Raw genomic sequence first — 18,100 nt, 5'->3', positions numbered from 1 at the left:
TGGCCACATTGGATGGAGATCGAGGGTTGGGATGAGTTGCGAGCCGAACATCCTGATCTCGCTGGTTAGGTAGGCTTACCCAATGCTGTCCTCAGATAGTCGAGTGAAGACTATCTATCCGATGGGTTCCAGAATGATCACTCGCATTCCGTGCTCAAATCTGCAGTCCCCTATTAGCACAGGTTCATCGTCTTAATTTCGCTCTACCGCTCAAACTGCGGACTACTGATAGATACCAAGCAAATGAACCAGCAGTGGCTTGATAGTGGGGGGCTGTTGGCTGTGTCCAGCCTGTGGCATCAAGAAGCGCCATTATCTAGGAAGAAGGGGGGGAAAAAGGAAAAAATAGAATAGATGAATAAAGGGCGGGGGTTGAGGGAAAATTGGAGAAAGCCACCCGAACCAGGCAAGACTTTCTTCTCTTTTCTCAGGATATAAGGGAAAGAGTGAAGGGTACTTGGCCAACTGAAGGGATTCAGATGCCGTGGGTGACTGGTCCTACGGTGTTTCGTTTGTGACTCCCTGCAAAGAACACCATGTCCTATTTCTCTGTTATTCCCCCCTCTAAAATGTCACTTTGGATGATACAATCCCAAGAATCTTGCGCTTTTGGAATGGACGTTGAGCCAACCGTTAAGTTATGTGACTGTAAGAAATGCATTAATCGGTGACCTGCTCCCCACACCCCTCTTAAATGTTATCAGCTTATCTCTAGCTCGGCAGGCTCTTGCCCGGCCAAAAATTTCGAGATCGCTGGAACATCAATCGCATTGGCGTTGCGCACGCTTGTTGCCGTAGCAGAGGAAGCATTCGACTACGGTGCCGGGACGCCGCCAACATGCCGTCCGCCACGTCCGGCCGTATCGTCAAGACCTCGCGAGGTTCCAAGAAGACACCCCACCAAAAGAACCATCGATGGGAGTCGTTCAGCGCCAAAATCTCCAAACTCCATTCCCTCGATCCGCTCCGCAAAGTCCGCCGCCATGATCTCGACGCCGAAGACCTCTCCGCTACGACCTCATACCTACGCAATGGTTTAGAGAAATGGGCCGAGCTCAATCTCTCCCGGCCGTACATGGCCTTCAAGAAAGAGATTAACCCCCTTACCGAATCCCTGGCCCAGATACTCTACCATGAAGACCGCATCATGGACCTGCTCGCCGAGTACATCGCGCGACACGAGAAGGAAGCACTCGAACCACTGCTGGACTTGATTACAGCATTCGCGCATGATCTGGGTGTGCGCTTCGAGAAGCACTACCCCCGCGCCCTGACGCTGATCGTCGACCTCGCGAGCAAGATTCACGACGTTGAGGCCATCGAGTGGACCTTTGCCGCCCTGGCGTTCCTCTTCAAATACCTGTCGAGGCTGCTCGTACCCGATCTCAGGCCAACGTACGATACTGTGGCGCCCCTGATGGGCAAGGCGAGGATTCCGGGTCACATCGCTCGGTTTGCCGCCGAGGCCATGAGCTTTCTGGTCAAGAAGGCCGCTGCACCTAGCCACAAGGACAAGGCTCTGCCGCTCTTTGTAGAGCATGTGAGGGGGGACCTCGAGAGCATGGTCGGGCAGAAGCAGTTCGGCCTTTACAGCCAGGGTATCATGACCATGTTTGCCGAAGCCATCAAAGGAGTGGGCGATGGCGTGCATTCGACAGGACCCGAAATCTTCGCCACCCTTTTACAGCATGTGCCCGAGGAGGAATTGAAGTTACCCGCGCAGGCGGTTTGGACTGACGTCTGCTGCGGTGTGCTCACCAGCGTCGTCCACCACGCCAAGGTGGATACCTTCAAGACCCTTGAGACAAGAGTGGTTGAGGAGGCAATGGCCGGGGAGCGCTCCGTCTTGTTCGTCCAAATCCTGGGAACCATGGCTGGTGTGCGAAAAGGCACCCGCATCCATGACTGGGCAGCCCTTGTCAAGGCGCTTGGCCAGTTGCTCCAAGCTTTCGGAGCTCAGAAAGAAGAGGTTGAAGCGATGAACGCATCTCGAGTATGGCAAAAAGTCATTGTCAACGTTGCGATTGTTTGGAGCCACGCCCCCGTCGATGCGCTTCTTCCGGCCTTGTTCAACTTCAACGGAACCATGACCAGAGAGCCGTTGATAAGGTGGTACATCGTGTTCTGTTCATATCTTGCCGATCTGAACTCAGAGAGATTCCGCGGCCTCTTTTTGAAGGATTTCCAAAAGTAGGCTTCCACTCCTCGCATCAGGTCTCATTTCTAACGTGTTCAGGTTCATTGTCGCGCACTGGTCTCAAGGCACAAACGAAGATGTGCTCTGTGTAATTTTACCACGCATGGTCGAAGCGGGCGGGCTCCCCAGGCCGGGTGAGAAAGAGATCTTTCAACTTCCGCAATCCTGGCAGGACCAGATTGTGAGCAAGTTCGTCCGGCTCGAAGACACACCGTTCCCGGAGAGTGGCGGGTTTGGGAAAGACCCAGAGACATGGAGGGACAAGTGTCTGCCGAAGTACTCAGCACGCTTACGAGTCCTGGAGTCGACATCGGTGCATCCGTCCACGAACGCGAGGATAGCCGAGGTTCTGCTCAAGAAACTGAAGCTGGCCCTCCGCCCGTCTTCGTCCTTGCCCACCGACGAGGCCAATTTCATTGTTAGCGATGGTTTCCGCGCTTATCTCCGCATGTGTGCCGCTGCGGGCTCCGTGGACCCCGCCCTCGCCCCCTTGCTAAGAGCCGCAGCGCCACGGTTCTGCCGATCACCAGCGTTTCTTGAAGCAGTATTGGCCTATGAGCGGGAAGTCAGGGGGAGCGTTCAGCTGTCCCCTGCAGCTAGCGATGGTGACAGTCAACAGGGGGAGCAAGATCCTTTGATCAAGTGTCTTGTCGACAACCTTTCCATGCCGTCTCATGAGCTAAGGCTGGCGTCCCTGAACATTCTCGAGACATTGGAATTCGCCCTCGATTCCCACTCTGCTCTGGCAACGATGATCCAAGTAGAGGAAATTCCCCTGAACTTGCAGAGTGTGCGGGCGATTGCGGTCCACCTTCGCAAGCTCGGTCAGGTCTACTCTCACATTGACCAGGACTCCTGGTTGATCCGAGCCATTCCGGCATTTTTGTTCGGCATGACTACGGTGCCTTTGTCCCCTGTTTGGGATGAGGCCGTAGAGGCAATGAAGAAGGTGGCGGAGAGCATATCAGGCGAGGAGGCATTGGCCGATATCGCCTTCAGCTGGTTAGGGATACCATCTCCCCAGTGGACAGGACCTTACAAGCCGCCCAACGAAGACAACCACGGACCTCTGACCAATTTCGAGTGTCTCAATCTCATGGCTCTGCACGAGACCTCGGCGGCTACGGGGAGCATCTTCGACGACCCGTCCCAGGACATGCTCAACACATTTGAAGAAGGCCAAAGGATCGTCGAATCCTGCTCGGAAAGAGCACGCAGCAAGGCGCTCAAGGCATTCAATGCTTTGCCTGTCCTAGCTGAGAAGCGCTCCAGAAGACTAGTGCCGTATTTGTTTTCCTTCACCGTCGACGACGAAACCCCTTTGGAGGAAGCCGAGGAGTTTCCCGAAGGCGCTTGGTCTCTTCCCGATAGAAAGGCTCTCGTCGGTGTATTTGCGCAGTTCAACAACCCGAGGGTGCTATACCAGAGTCAAAAGGTGTACCAGTCTCTGTTGAAACTCTTGGCGAACGGCGACATCGAGCTGCAGAAGCTGGCCCTCAAAGCAATTTTGGCTTGGAAGAACGAGGCGCTCAAGCCATACCAGGAACATTTCGAATATCTTCTCGACGAGGCCAGGTTCAAGAACGAGCTCACTGTTCTGTTCCAGGGAGATAATCAGATTCAGCCTGGACATCGCCTGGAGGTCATGCCGGTTCTCCTTCACCTGCTCTACGGCCGTACAATCTCCAAGAAGGGCGTCGCGAGTGGTCGCCATGGCCTCCATGCGACGCGCCTAGCTGTTATCCGGCAACTCAGTGTTGATGATATGGGTAGTTTCCTGGATATCGCTCTTGGCGGCCTGCGAAGCATTCGTATTCTCGATGCTCAGGGGCTCCGCGAGAGCGTCTTCGCCCAGGAGGCCCTTCCCGTTCGGAAGCAAGTCGGTCTGCTGAACATGATTGAATCCATAATCAACGAGCTCGGCACTAGTGTCTCGCTGTATATGGACGCTCTCGTCAATGCGGTCTTGTACTGCCTTATCTTTGCTTGTCGGCAGCTCGGCGGTAGCTCAGAGGACCAGGACGCTGATGAGTCGGACCAAGTCCAAAACGCTTCGCTCTTCAGGGTTGTGCGGACGACAGCCTTGAAGTCTCTCTGTAAGCTGTTCCAGAGCGCGCCAGACTTCGACTGGACACCGTACCAGGAGGTGATGGTCAAGGAGGTTGTCAGTCCCCGGATTGAGAAACTTCCAGCGGAAACGACCCAAGGCGTCTCTGCCACCTGGAGATTGCTTGGCACATGGGCTGCCCTTCCAAAGTCTGCGCTGTTGCTCTCTATCGATTCGAGGGTGTTGCCCAAAGTAGTGGAAACGCTCGGGATCGAGAAGGCCAGGGATGAGGTCAAGGTCTTCGCTCTCGACATCCTCAAGGACCTCATCAAACTGGCACAGGCTCCCGCAATGGAATCGGAGTTCAACGAGTCAATCAAGACCAAGCTGCTAAACCCGAACATCGATCTTATTTTGAAGACGATCAGCGGCCTTCTTCGCGACCAACCTGACATTGGCCGAGATCTGCTCGGGACCGCCGTCGACACGGTCGTTGCTCTTGCCCCGATTGTGGAGAAGTCGAACAGCGTACAAGACATGGTTGAGATCGCCACCTTCTTGCTCAACCAGCCGCTGCGCAGAGTCAACCCTAAGATCAAGGGCTCGATTCTGTTGATCCTGAAACAATTCATCGTGCTGGAGGACCTCCAAGGCAACGCCGAGCTGAAGAGCAAGGTCTACAGCACTATCGCATCCCTGTTCGGATTCTTCAAGGACAAGCAGAACCGGCAATTACTTGCCGAGGTTCTAGAGGTTTTCGCCTCCCAGGAACCATGGGCCCAAGAGGTAGCTGAGATTTGCCGCGACCTCAACTCCTACGTCGTGAAACGCTTGGATGAGCCAGATTACAACACCCGGCTCGCCGCTTTCAACTCTATCACCCGGGATCGCGAGATACCGTTCACAATTGACCAGTGGATGCCCCTGGTGCACAACCTTCTCTACTACATCCAGCAGGACGAGGAGTTCGGCGTGCTCTCCTCGAATGCCGCCGACGGACTCTGCAAGTTCGTCTCGGCAGCCGAGTCGGTTTGGGCTGGCCCCCAGCAGGATGCCTTTGTCGAGATCTTGTCGAGTATCATCCTGCCGGCCATCTACTCTGGGGCCAGAGAGTCTTCGGAGACGGTTCGCCGCGAGATCTTGCGCCTGTTTGGCTTCCTTGTCGCTCACCTACCACAGTGGGAGCCGGTTGCTGACCTGACACCTCTGGTACCCGAATCTGACGAGTCCGATCAAGCCTTCTTCTTCCACGTCTTGAGCCCCGCGGTCTCAAGACAGCTCCAGGCCATTCGTCTTCTGCAGGCGGCGAACGGGAAGAGCGAGCTGCGCAGCAAGCATATCAGCCAGTTCTTCATCCCTCTCTTCGAGCACTTCATCTTTGACCGTCCTGAGAGTGGTGATGACCACGGACTCAGCGCGCAGGCAACGAACACCATTGCAGCTTTAACCGAGTCTCTCGAATGGCAGCAATACCGGGCCATCCTTCGGCGATTCGTGTCTTACGTCGAGTCCAAGCCAGACTGGCAAAAGCGCGTAATCCGTCTGCTCGAAAAGGAGGTGGACGCGCTGCGCTCGGCCGTGTCACAACGGTCGGGAGATGCCATGGATGTCGATGGTGGAACGGCTGAAGTGAAGCCCCGGCGCCTGGCCTCCACGCTCCCGGACCGGGAGAAGCTCAGTGCGGAGATCGTCAACAACTTCCTGCCGACGCTGCTCAAGTACATCCATGAGAAGGATGAGACAACTGTCAGCGCCCGAGTTCCAGTGGGAGTCATCATCGCCAAGCTCCTGACCCTCCTCCCGGAGCAGCTTCTCAACGAGAAGCTGCCCAGCGTGTTGACCAATATTTCCCACATTCTCCGCAGCAAGTCCTGGGAGTCTCGAGAGATGGCCAGGGACACTCTTGCCAAAATCTCTGGCATCCTCGGGCCCGAAAACTTCGAGTTCATTCTTAAGGAGCTGCGAGGCGCACTCGTGAGGGGCCATCAACTTCATGTACTGTCTTATACCCTGCATTCCATTCTGTTAGTCGCGATTCCGGCGTTAAACCAAGGCGACCTTGACTACTGCCTGTCTTCCATTGTGGCCGTCATCATGGACGATATCTTCGGAGCCACAGGGCAGGAGAAAGACGCCGAGGACTATGTGAGCAAGATGAAAGAAGTGAAGAGCAGCAAGAGCCAGGACTCGATGGAGTTGATCGCCAAGACGGCCTCAATCACGCGCCTTGGCGATCTCACCATGCCGCTGCAGTCACTGCTCCTGGAGAAGCTCGACTTACGTACCGTTCGGAAGATCGACGAACTTCTGACGCGGATCACCAAGGGCCTGCTCGAGAACCCGGCTGCCGCCTCGCAGGATATTTTGGTGTTCTGTTACGAGGTAATTCAGGAGGTGTATAAGAGCCAAAAGCCAGAGGCCGAGTCCAAGATGGACCCCAGGCTCAAGAGGTACATCGTTCAGAAGGCCGCCAAAAAGAGTGATGGCAGCCTCACCAGCAAGCATACCTACAAGCTCGTCAGGTTTGCCATCGACGTTCTCCGTTCCGTCTTCAAGAAGCATGACAATCTCCGGACGCCTGCCAACGTAGCTGGCTTCTTGCCCATCCTGGGCGATGCTGTGCTGTCGGCAGAAGAAGAAGTCAAGATCGCTGCCTTCAAGATACTCACTGTCCTGGTCAAGGTTCCTTTCAAGAACGGTGACTCGAGTAACTTGTACAAGGTCGCCCACAAGGAAGCCATCAAGGCGATCTCCATGTCCCCTACGACCACCTCCGATCTGGCCCAGTCAGCATTGAAGCTCATTTCAGTCATCCTCCGGGACCGCCGCGAGATTCAAATGAGGGACGCTGCGCTGGACATGCTGCTGAGCAAGCTCAAGGACGACCTGACACAGCCCATGTACCGCCATGTCACCTTCAACTTCCTGCGTTCCGTCCTCGACCGCAAGCTCGAGGCGGCTTCGGTGTACGACACGCTCGATCACGTCGGGACCATCATGATCACCAACGACGACAAAGACACGCGGGACCTGGCGCGCGGCGCCTTCTTCCAATTCCTGCGCGAGTACCCGCAGAAGCGGAACCGGTGGGAGAAGCAGCTCAAGTTTATCGTGGCCAATCTCAAGTATGAGCGCGAGGGCGGACGCCTATCGGTCATGGAAGTCATTAATCTGCTGCTCAAGAAGTCGGCGGACGAGTTTGCGCAGGAAGTGGCGGCGACGTGCTTCATCCCGCTCGTATTTGTGCTCGCCAACGACGACAGCGAGAAGTGCCGGATGGCGGCAGGCGAGCTCATCAAGGAAATCTTCCGCGTCTCGGACAAGGAACGGCTGTCCAAGTTCATGATCTTGTTGCGGTCGTGGGTGGAGCAGGATGGGAACCCGGTGGTCCTGAAGCTCGCCTTACATGCCTTTGGGTTGTATTTTGAGGCTCGGGAGCCGAGCGCCAAGGACAACAAGGATCTTGGGCTTGTTATGGACAAGCTGGTTCAAGTGCTTGGGGATGAGGAGGCTGTCGAATCTGACTGGGAACTTGCTCAGATTGCGTTGACCACGCTGCAAACATTGGTCCAGAGGCACCCGCAGAAGGTCCTCGCCCCGGAGTCGAGCGAGCTGTGGTCCGAGATTCAGGCTTGCCTGGCGCACTCTCACACGACTGTCAAGCTCACCTCGATCAAGCTTCTCAGCATGTACCTGGCTGATTTCGCGCAGAATGCTGGCAGGGGGCAAAAGCTGCCGCTTCCCGGCTCACACGGGCTGGAGCTTGATGACGACGACGTCAACGATTTGGTTCGGCTATCGCTCGGGATTCTCTCTGCCCCTGAAGTAGAGGAAGCCCTTGCTCAAGAAGCTGTCCAGATCATCATGTTCTTGGGCGGTTATCTCGAGTCGGACAGGGCGAAAGAGGCTGAGGGCGACGAAGCAGAGGAAGACGATGACAACAACTCCAAGGAATACGCGCAGCACGCCGACATCAAGTACCTCTTCTGGAAGCTGTCCTCCATCATCCGCAAAGAAAGGCAACCGAAGCCCGAGATGCTCGTCAGCAAGCTCGCCGCCATGGACCTCCTGGAGGCCTTCACCGTCAAGACGCCACCCGACACGCTCCTGGCGTCGGCCAAGACGATCCTGCGGCCGCTGCGCAACCTGACGGACCCGTCCATTCGGCAGCCCTTCTCGCTTAACGACGTTTTCAAAACGCGTTACGAGACGCTGAAGAGCAAGGCGCAGGCCATCATGGAAACGTTGCAGCGGCGGCTGGGCAGCGCCGAGTACACCAAGGCGCTGCTGGCGGTGGGTGAGCATATTCGTGAGCGGCGGCAGCAGCGATCGACCAAGCGCAAGATCGAGGCGCTGACGGCGCCGGAAAAGTACGGCCGCGAGAAGAGGAAGAAGTTTGAGAAGAAGAGGGAGAAGAGGAAGGTTAGGGGACAGGAGCAGAGGGAGCATCGCCGGGGATTCCAGTAGGTGCAAATGGGCTGGGTGGGTGAAATCTGATTTGCTTGTGCGGGTGGTCTAGTCTACAGATATATGGTATGAGACAGAATATTGGTACATATTCATGAGAGGAATGGGTGTTCTCCCGGGTATGCCAACGGCGCCATCAGATCTATCCAATCGTACATCTCACATCCTCCCCACATTCTCCTTGTCTATCGCATCCTCTATCATCCATCCTCCATATTTCCTTGTCCCTCCCCAAACACCATCTATGCATCTTCCCCCTTCTTACTCCCCCGCTTAACGCTCTTGAACGTCGCACCAGGCGGCAGGTCCTCTTCCGCCTCGCTCTCCCCCGCCTGCTTCTCCTTCTCAACCCACGGCTCACGCACGGTGGTCGTCCCATCCTCCCAGAACTCGACATCCCCTTCCACCCCGAGCGAGCCCCGCTTGATCTGCTCCCCGCGCTCGCGGAGCAGGTCCTCGACCGTCATAGCCTTGTCCCCGAACACGCGCAGATGGTCGGCGATGACGTGCCGGCTGCGGCAGGAGGGGCAGGCAATGAGCACCGTGCCGTGGTGGTAGCCTTGCTTGGAGACGCGGTGTCGCGAGCGGGTACCGCAGGGCCGGCAGGTGAAGGTTAGTTCGTAGTGGGGCTTCTGGATGATGTTGCGCGGGTTGTTGTTGTTGGTTCGTTGGCTTGCTTGGCTTGGTTCGATGGAGGAGGTCTGGGTTGAGGTTGATGTTTCAGAGGAAGGTGGGCTTGTTGTTGTTGTTGTTGTCGTTGTTGTTGTGCTAGTAGATTGCTGTTGCTGTTGTGTGAACGGGGAGGGGTTGCGTGGTCGGGGGATGCTGTGGGCGAGGCGGACGGTGATGGACGGGAGGAAGACGGCGACGGAGACGTTGCGTCTCGATGGAGATAACGTGCGAGCCGGCGCTGGTGAGACCAGCCTGAATAGACCTGGTACAGATGAAATGGCACGCTTGGACACCATGGTCGGGTTGACTTCTTAGGAGCGTTCGAAGAAACAGGAAGGGGGATTGATCGTCGGGTTGTGTTGTGATTCAATGGCCGGAGAACAAGCCCGACGTTGGCAGAACTCGGCATTCGCCGTGGCGGCCTTGACAAAGTTCTTATCGATAATCTAAGGGGTCCACAACAACTGGAAGCTCGATCCGCTTGGACTCTTGGAGGGGCAATCTGAGTGGGAAAGATTTACGGAAGCTCCATGGACCTCTCATACAGTTGATTGCCTGCACTCATCCTGAGACACTGAACTTCGAAAGTAGTGCACCGGCACTCTTACACCTGCGCTTCGTGTCAGGGTTGTCGGTCCTGTGCAACGGATTGTTTGTGCGCCGCCTCCGACTCTACAAACAGCTACCTCCCAAGCAAACAAAGATGGCAATGCGCTAGGCCTACTGGATTCTTTGGCACCTTTCAGTCTGATCGCAGAGCCGCCCTCCATCCCCGTCCTATCGGTTTCCTCGGTTCCATTTTGCCTTTCTCTTCAGATATCACTTTGCCGACCACGGAAGGCTGGTAGCCACCACTTGCTTGGCCGGCTATCGCAGAATCCATACCACTCAAGTCCCGGGCTCAAACATTGGACTCCTCCGGCATCTAACCGGCACCCGGAGCCCGGATCGACTCGAACCGTATTCTTGGACACCATCGACAAACCACATCGCCGCAATGGCTTCTAGACCAAACAAGATTCGGCCAGTCCGAAGGGTAGGTACTGAGTATGCGCGCAAAAATCTCCCATTTTCAGTGCGATTGCACGACCGCCCTTGTCAGCGATCCTTCTCATTGGCCTCCATGAATGGCGAAACGAGCGGTTCTAACTTTCGCAGCCCATTTTGAACAAGGAAACGAGCGAATTCGAGCCATGCTGGGACATCCTCAAAGGCGCCCTTACCGACATCCACAACAAGAACGCCAGCCGGCTGTCGTTCGAGAACCTCTACCGAGCCTCGTACAAGATCGTCCTTCGGAAGAAAGGCCAACTCCTCTACGACAGAGTTAAGGAATTCGAGGAAGAATGGTTCCGCAATCATGTTTTGCCGCCCATCGCAGAACTCGTGTCTAGTAACCTCGTCAGCGTTGCGCTGCTGCAGATGCCGGGTTTGAGCGCGCACGAACGGCGCGAAACAGGCGAGAGATTTCTCAGGGGCATTCGTGACACATGGGAGGACCATAACATGTCCATGAACATGGTCGCCGACATCCTCATGTACCTCGAGCGATCGTACGTCTCCGAAGCGCGGCAACCTTCCATATTTGCCGCCACCATAGGCCTGTTCCGCGACCACATCCTGCGCAACAATGTGGGCGGTGTCTCGGAGCAGCTAGACCAGCCCTTCGTCATATTCGATCTCGTCAATGCCGTCATCCTCGACCTGATCAACATGGAGAGAGACGGCGACATCATCGACCGGAATCTTCTTCGCCAATTAACGTCTATGCTCGAGGCTCTGTACGAAACGGACGAAGAGCAGGAGAATGCGAAGCTCTATTTGACCGTCTTCGAGCCAAGGTTTCTGACCGCAAGTCAGAGCTTCTACAAAAACGAGTGCGAGAAGCTGCTCCGTGAGGGCAGCGCTAGCACTTGGCTGCGTCACACCCAGCGCCGGCTTCAAGAAGAACAGGATCGCTGCGAGACGTCACTATCTATCCTCACGACAGACAAGATCGCCAAAGTCGTCGAGCTGGAGCTGATTGTGGCAAAATTGAATGACTTTCTTGCCATGGAGGGCACCGGCATGAAGAGCATGGTGGACAACGACCGGTACGAAGACCTCTCGATCCTCTACCAGCTCGTCTCCAGGGTCGATAAGACAAAGAATGCTCTCAAAAATATACTTCAGAGCAGAGTCATGGACCTCGGCCTCGAGATTGAGCAAACACTCAAACACACAGACTTCTCCGCTCCAGGTGCTGGCGCTGAGGTGGAGGATGCAGCCGAAGCTGGGGAGAAGACCAAGGCCCAGCCGCTGAGCGCAGCAGCGCAACAAACAGCAGCAGCAATCAAGTGGGTTGACGACGTCTTGCAGTTGAAGGACAAGTTCGACAATCTCTCCAAGATGTGCTTCAACGAAGACCTAGTTCTCCAGTCTGCTGTCACGAAGAGCTTTTCCGATTTCATCAACATGTTCCACAGGAGCTCGGAATTCGTGTCACTCTTCATTGACGACAGTCTCAAGCGCGGCCTCAAGGGAAAATCCGACGAGGACGTAGAGGTCATGCTACAGAAGGCCATTGTTCTCCTCAGGTATCTTGCGGACCGCGACATGTTTGAGCGGTACTATCAGAAGCACCTTGCCCGGAGGTTGCTACATAACAAATCCGAGATGCACATTGAGAAGGAGCTGGTCCGCAGGATGAAGGCCGAGCTGGGCAATCACTTCACGACCAAGTTCGAGGGCATGTTCAAAGACATGGAGCTGTCAAAGGACCTGTCCGAAAACTACCGCGACCACGTCCGAAACCTCGGCGATGCCGATACCACGAACATCGACCTCGGCATACACGTCCTCACCACCAACAATTGGCCACCCGAAGTCATGGGCCGCAGCGCATCTCAGGAAGACGGTGGTAGAGCGGAATGCACATTCCCTCCGGCGATCAAGCGTCTCCAGGAGAGTTTCTTCAAATACTACCTCAAAGACCGCAGCGGCAGAGTACTTACCTGGGTTGCCTCGGCGGGCAGCGCAGACATCAAATGCGTGTTTCCCAAGGTTACCGGCAAAGAGAGCGGCCCGCTGAGCAAGGAGCGGCGGTACGAGCTCAACGTGTCCACCTACGGGATGATCGTGCTCGAGCTCTTCAACAGCCTCGCCGACGGCGAGAGCCTTTCGTTTGAGGAGATCCAGGCCAAGACCAACATCCCGGCGCAAGACCTGATCCGTACGCTGGGCTCGCTCTCGATCCCGCCCAAGTCGCGGGTGCTCGCCAAGGAGCCCATGTCTAAAAACGTCAAGCCGACAGACCGGTTTGCCTTCAACGCCCAGTTCGTCAGCAAGACCATCAAGATCAAAGCGCCCGTCATTAGCAGCGCGTCCAAGGTGGAGGACAACGAGGAGCGCAAGGAGACGGAGCGAAAAAATGACCAGACGCGGGCGCACGTGGTGGATGCGGCTATTGTGCGCATCATGAAGTCAGTCCTCTCCTGGTTTTCTCGGTCGCTGGGAAATATGCTAACCTTTTGCGCATGGCAGGCAACGCAAAGAGCTCACGCATACTCAGCTCACCACCGAGGTCATTGGCCAGCTGGCCGGGCGGTTCAAGCCCGAGATCTCCATGATCAAGAAGCGCATCGAGGATCTGCTGGTGAGGGAGTACTTAGAGCGGATTGAAGGTGAGATGGCTGCGTATCGCTATCTGGCGTGAGCAACCGTACCTACCATGTGGATGGGATCGTACTCGTTGTAGCAGGTAGTACCTACTTCAGGCTGTGGCTTGTGGCAATGAGGTCGATTCCGTTGATGGGGATGTTGGGAAATGTCCACGGTGGCATATAATTCTGGGTGAGTCTTTGAGAGGAGTCGGGCGGATGGTATGACGAATATGAGTACATGGAGAGAATCTGGGACTGGGCCTTTTCATCTGGGATAAGGTAATGAATGGGCTGAACGCGGCGTTGTTGAGCATTTGAATGATGGCTAGCTATTGGGAGTTGGAAGGTTGTTACAGTGACTTTAAAGACGGAGCATGCATCATGATGGTTTTGGCGGGCCAGAGCGCTGCGGCGTCTTGCATGCTCGCCATCTGGGACCTTATTACAACGAAGCTACAGCCCCGTCGTCTAGTTCCAACTTTATTCCGAAGTGCACAGGAGACTACCCAAACTCGTTGAGTACCTACTATTATTGGGGAGGTAAAACGATAGATAGTTTAAGGAAAGAGCATAATGTGAAGTAACGTACATCATAATCGAGTGAGCCATATAAGCGAGTGAGTCATATAAGCGGGTGAGCCACTTTTCGACGCGACGCGACCCTCCACCTACAATATACCACTCGACAACAACAAACCATGCCTGCCACCTCATACGAAAGTAGGGTAAACTTGGCCCTTGAAGCTCTTCAAAATGACGAAAATCTAAGTGTACGGGCCGCTGCTAAGATCTACAACATTGATCGTATGACGCTTTCGCGACGACGCGCTGGCAAGCCTGCACGACCCGACACCACGCCCAATTCGAGGAAGCTCACTCAATCAGAGGAGGATGCCATTGTTCAATAATTTGTTGAGTTATCTGCGCGAGCTTTTCCACCAAGATTTCGTGGTATGGAAGATATGGCCAACCAACTGCTACGCGTATGCGATGCGCCGTCTGTTGGCAAGCTCTGGGCATACCACTTCGTCGAGCGCCAGCCACAGCTCTATACGCGTTTTAGACGTAGATATGACTATTATAGGGCAAAGTGCGAAGTTTCAAAGGTCATGGCTGAGTGGTTCGCGCTTGTACGGAACATTATAGCCAAACAAAGGGCAATTCTGGTTGTTGATCCTCAACAGCCACGAAAGCTACCACTCTACCGAATTCGAGCGCTACTGGTAAGAGAACAACATCATTACGCACTATATACCTCTATATTCTTCCCACTGCCTCCAGCCACTGGATGTTAGCTGCTTTGGGCCGCTAAAGCAGGTTTATGGTCGCCAGATCGAAGACTTGATGCATATGTATATCAACCATGTAAGCAAGCTTAAGTTCCTCTGTGCCCTCCGCGAGGCATTCTTTGCCTCTGTGACAGAGAAGAATATACGGGGTGGCTTTGCAGGTGCTGGCCTTATGCCGTACAATCCAGAGAGGGTGCTTTGCAAGCCTAGAGATGAAGCTTCGTACGTTAACACCCTTGACCTTACGGCCCGGCACTCTACAAGCTTGGGTGTTCCAAACATCACAAAACACCTAAGAAGCCAACTTACAATCAACGCTCATCAAGACTCGCATTGCAAACCATTAAAATAGCTCCCCGATTTCAATGTTGGCTGCGGTAGACCAGCTTGTTAAGAGTACAACGGCTGTGATGCACCACGTGGCTCTCCTTCGTGTAGAGAAAGCTTCACTTCGCAAGGCTAACGAAGCCTTAAGCATTTTGCCTTGGTGAAGTGAAGGGAGGGAACAACGGAGTGGCTGGACTGGTAATTAGCAGTTACGATGTTATAGGTCCTTGTGCTGGATTGAAATTTGAGATACGTGAAGGATGAATGTCTGGACGTTTGAAATCGTGTCTTCCCGATCTTGCAACTGCCTCAGGGAACGTCCACAGTATCAAATCAAGTTGCCTAAACCGAAAAAGGAAACAGCAAGGAATATCTTGCAATAGAATAGGACAATCAACAGACAAATAAGAAATAGGTCACAATCCTTTTCCAGTCAAAGCGCCTAGTTCGTTATATGCATTTGATTCTGGCCGTTTCCCTGCGAGGATGCGTGACTCCAACCATCTGCAGAAGAGAGATATGTCATGGCTACGTTAAGCGGTAGTTCCAGGTCATGGGGCGGAGAAAACCCAGGGCAGCATGTGCAGCGGAATATGCGGCCGTCTAGTCGACAAGCAGCTCCTAGTCTCTAGACCCATGTCTGCGACGAACCTTAAGCCACAGCACGAGGCGGGCCTCCCCTTTGCTCGGCGCATGCTGCCATCATATCTGGCATCCATCTTCGGGACAGGCTTCGGGATGCAGCTTGACGCTTGGATCAGTCGGCATATGGCCACGCTATATCGTCATCTCCCGATTAAGGCCTTCACGAGCATGGCCTGTTGCATGCGGCACCAGGCTGATGGTGCGTTGTTTTACTTCCAGGCTTGAGTTATAAAGTCCTCCTTCCTCCAGGAGCAGTCCAACACTCTCTCCCTCCCATCAAACAATAAACCTATCATACTCACAAAACAAAAACCCGCTTCGTTGATGGGAATCACTCACAGTCAGCCTATATACACCACCAACAAAGCTTGGAAGACATACTTCGCTGTCTGTCTCTCTTCTTTTCCGTCTCGACCAAAAGGCTCTTGCCGTCCGCCCGGCTGTCACGCCGGGAAGTAAGTATTCCTTACCATGACGCTCCGTTTCGTGTAGCAATGAACATCACACAACACGAGAAAAACGGCTGCTGACCGCGTCTTAGGAGAACCACCCAAGAATCGCCAGCCCCGCGTCCCAAGGTCAGAAGAAGAGAATGCGACTGCCAAGCCGTCCGCCTACCGTCAGTACACTCTTCAGCTGCAGTCTCGCAGATCAACGGCTGACTTTTGACTCCAGACCGCCCACAACACTGCCCTCGCCCCGTCGCCCGCCAGCGGGGGCATCAGGAAGTGGCGGGCGCCCCAGACCAAGACCCGGCGCTGCTCCCATACTGGCAGTGTGTTTTGCCGCTGCCGCCGACCACCTCGCCTTCGGTCGCCGCCACGCCCTCGCCCTCGGCCGAGAACTTGTCGGTCACTGCCCCTGCGGCCAAGCCCTCCCGCCGCTCCGCCGCCGTTCCCGCGGGCGATGAGCTCAAAAAGAGGGATGCCGAGCGGGATCGGGCCGTCGAGTGGTAAGTCAAAAGCTTGAACTTCCAGAAAGCTGCAGAAACTCTTGGGACAAGAAACCAAGGAATTGACACACCTCTTTTTCCGGGGACAAAATGACAACCAGCACGCGTCGTGCCACCGCCTGTCGCTGCTGCCAGGAGCGGCACGCCAAGATCGACCGGGCCGGTACTTAGGGGGAGCCTGCGGACGGGGACGAGCTCCTCCCCTGCAACGTGATGTGGCGTTATTGGTTGGGTGAATGATAGATACCCCGGGGCTAGATGCCGCTTGAATTCATGGCTTAGTGGATGCTACGAACGTTAGCAGTTCAGGGTGACATGTTGATCCGAAGTGATAATTCCAACTTTGAACGTGGACATGGGCTGTACGACACCACCGTACCCTGGCACTCATCCTGGCCTTCCTCTTCTTTAGCGGCCTCATCATTGCAAGTATAAGTGAATAGGAAGGCGTCGCAGAGAACTTTTGAAACGAGATAATGCACCTTGATGAACGCTGTTATCAATAAGAGCTCTTGAAACTGTGTATTATACCAGCAGATATCTGCTTGTTCAAGTTTGATACTACAAATCACGTGGGCATGCATCGTCCTTGGAGAGACTACCGGACCATTCGCGGAGTGACATCAGAGCTGACGGAGCGAAACGTACGGGTTCGGGTGATGCGCGAGGCATGGGAACAGGTCCAGGATCCGAATTTCCACATCGCACCCACAGTCGCTTCAATCGAAGATTTAAGGTTCGCTCGACAATTACACATCTCGGGGGATGAAGCGTTGGGTTCTTGTCAGGCACGGGTGTCCGGGATTCTGAAGCTGACGTCAGGTTCGGAACGAGCCATCAAGGGAGGACAGGGGCTAGGAACGTCATTTTGGGTGTCACGCAACACTGGGACCTGGAGATCTACTACAAATATTGCACCCCCAGGCCAGAGAATTCGTTCCGAGATCCATAGGTTGTGGATTTGGCTTTCGGTAGTGTCTTTTGCTGCGAGGGCATGGGAGGATGAGTGACAGCACAGGGACCGGAATTGCGATGGTTCTTTGCTTTGCACACAGCCTGCTATGCCACCAACATAAGGACCACGAGTTGCTGCCTAGATACCCAGTTCAATGACCTGGGGATGCGGAATTGGTAGTGCCGATGATGTCAAAGCAGGGCATAGGAAAGCCCACAGTTCTCACGATTGTTTGTCTGGCAGTGCTGGCTACGGGGTTATCGGGGGCTCTCAAGTTCATTTCATCCTCTCTTTTCCTCCTCCTTTCTCCCTTTTTCTCTCCCTAAATTGATCAGGAAAAGAAATGAAAGATAAAGAGGATAAAAACGGGGAAGATAAAGAGGATAGAGAAGACAGAGAGAAAGAAGAGAGAGATAATTAGGAATACAAGAAAGATAAGAGTAACGTTACTAGAAAATGAAAGAAGCAACTAAAGAGAAATAAGACTAAAGTCAGAAAAACAATAATTAGAGATAACGTTAGAAGAGATCAAAAAGAAGAAGGAAGAAAGGACTAACAAGATATAACGTGATCCACCATTGACTCGGACACCCCATTGACTCGGACACATTTTCCCCCACCATAACCACCCAACTTCAACACGCGTTTTCTCTACCACAACAATGTCCGACAGCTTCCCAGAAAACCGAGTTCTTCTCGCGATCAATGCGATTCGATCAACACCGCGCTTGAGTATCCGACGCGCCGCAGAGATATACAATGTCCCCAAGTCGACAATTGCAGATAGAATGAAGGGAAAGATCGCGAAGTCCGACAGCTATCACGGCCGTTCGAATTTGACGAAGATCGAAGAGGAGGCGATTGTTCAATACATACTCGACCGAGATTCGCGAGGGTTTTCGCCCCGG

The 18,100-nt window shown here is 54.4% G+C and overlaps 4 protein-coding genes across 4 annotated transcripts; 3 read left to right on the top strand and 1 right to left on the bottom strand.

Annotated features, from left to right (window-relative positions):
- The first annotated feature begins 759 nt into the window (after positions 1 to 759).
- N657DRAFT_49693 (uncharacterized protein) lies at positions 760 to 8,968 on the top strand. The gene is made up of 2 exons (XM_062787655.1): positions 760 to 2,190; positions 2,237 to 8,968. Exons 1-2 carry the CDS (start codon positions 839 to 841, stop codon positions 8,709 to 8,711), a joined length of 7,827 nt encoding a protein of 2,608 aa, XP_062652775.1. The 5' UTR covers positions 760 to 838; the 3' UTR covers positions 8,712 to 8,968.
- On the bottom strand, positions 8,726 to 9,775 carry N657DRAFT_639542 (zf-DNL-domain-containing protein). Its single transcript, XM_062791791.1, has one exon. The coding sequence runs from the start codon at positions 9,677 to 9,679 to the stop codon at positions 8,954 to 8,956; it is 726 nt and encodes a 241-aa protein (XP_062652774.1). The 5' UTR covers positions 9,680 to 9,775; the 3' UTR covers positions 8,726 to 8,953.
- A 605-nt stretch (positions 9,776 to 10,380) lies between these two features.
- On the top strand, positions 10,381 to 13,077 carry N657DRAFT_629994 (Cullin-domain-containing protein; the record flags this gene model as incomplete). The annotated part of the gene is made up of 3 exons (XM_062790945.1): positions 10,381 to 10,419; positions 10,542 to 12,844; positions 12,906 to 13,077. 3 exons carry the CDS (start codon positions 10,381 to 10,383, stop codon positions 13,075 to 13,077), a joined length of 2,514 nt encoding a protein of 837 aa, XP_062652773.1.
- A 2,747-nt stretch (positions 13,078 to 15,824) lies between these two features.
- On the top strand, positions 15,825 to 16,504 carry N657DRAFT_639540 (uncharacterized protein). The gene is made up of 2 exons (XM_062791790.1): positions 15,825 to 16,231; positions 16,309 to 16,504. Exon 1 carries the CDS (start codon positions 15,878 to 15,880, stop codon positions 16,193 to 16,195), a length of 318 nt encoding a protein of 105 aa, XP_062652772.1. The 5' UTR covers positions 15,825 to 15,877; the 3' UTR covers positions 16,196 to 16,231; positions 16,309 to 16,504.
- Positions 16,505 to 18,100: the final 1,596 nt, after the last annotated feature.

Source organism: Parathielavia appendiculata (genome assembly GCF_033297405.1).
Source record: "Parathielavia appendiculata strain CBS 731.68 unplaced genomic scaffold N657scaffold_1, whole genome shotgun sequence".
In the NCBI taxonomy this organism is placed as follows: domain Eukaryota; kingdom Fungi; phylum Ascomycota; class Sordariomycetes; order Sordariales; family Chaetomiaceae; genus Parathielavia; species Parathielavia appendiculata.
Note: the sequence above shows the minus strand (reverse complement) of the source record. Positions and strands in the feature narration are given on the sequence as shown.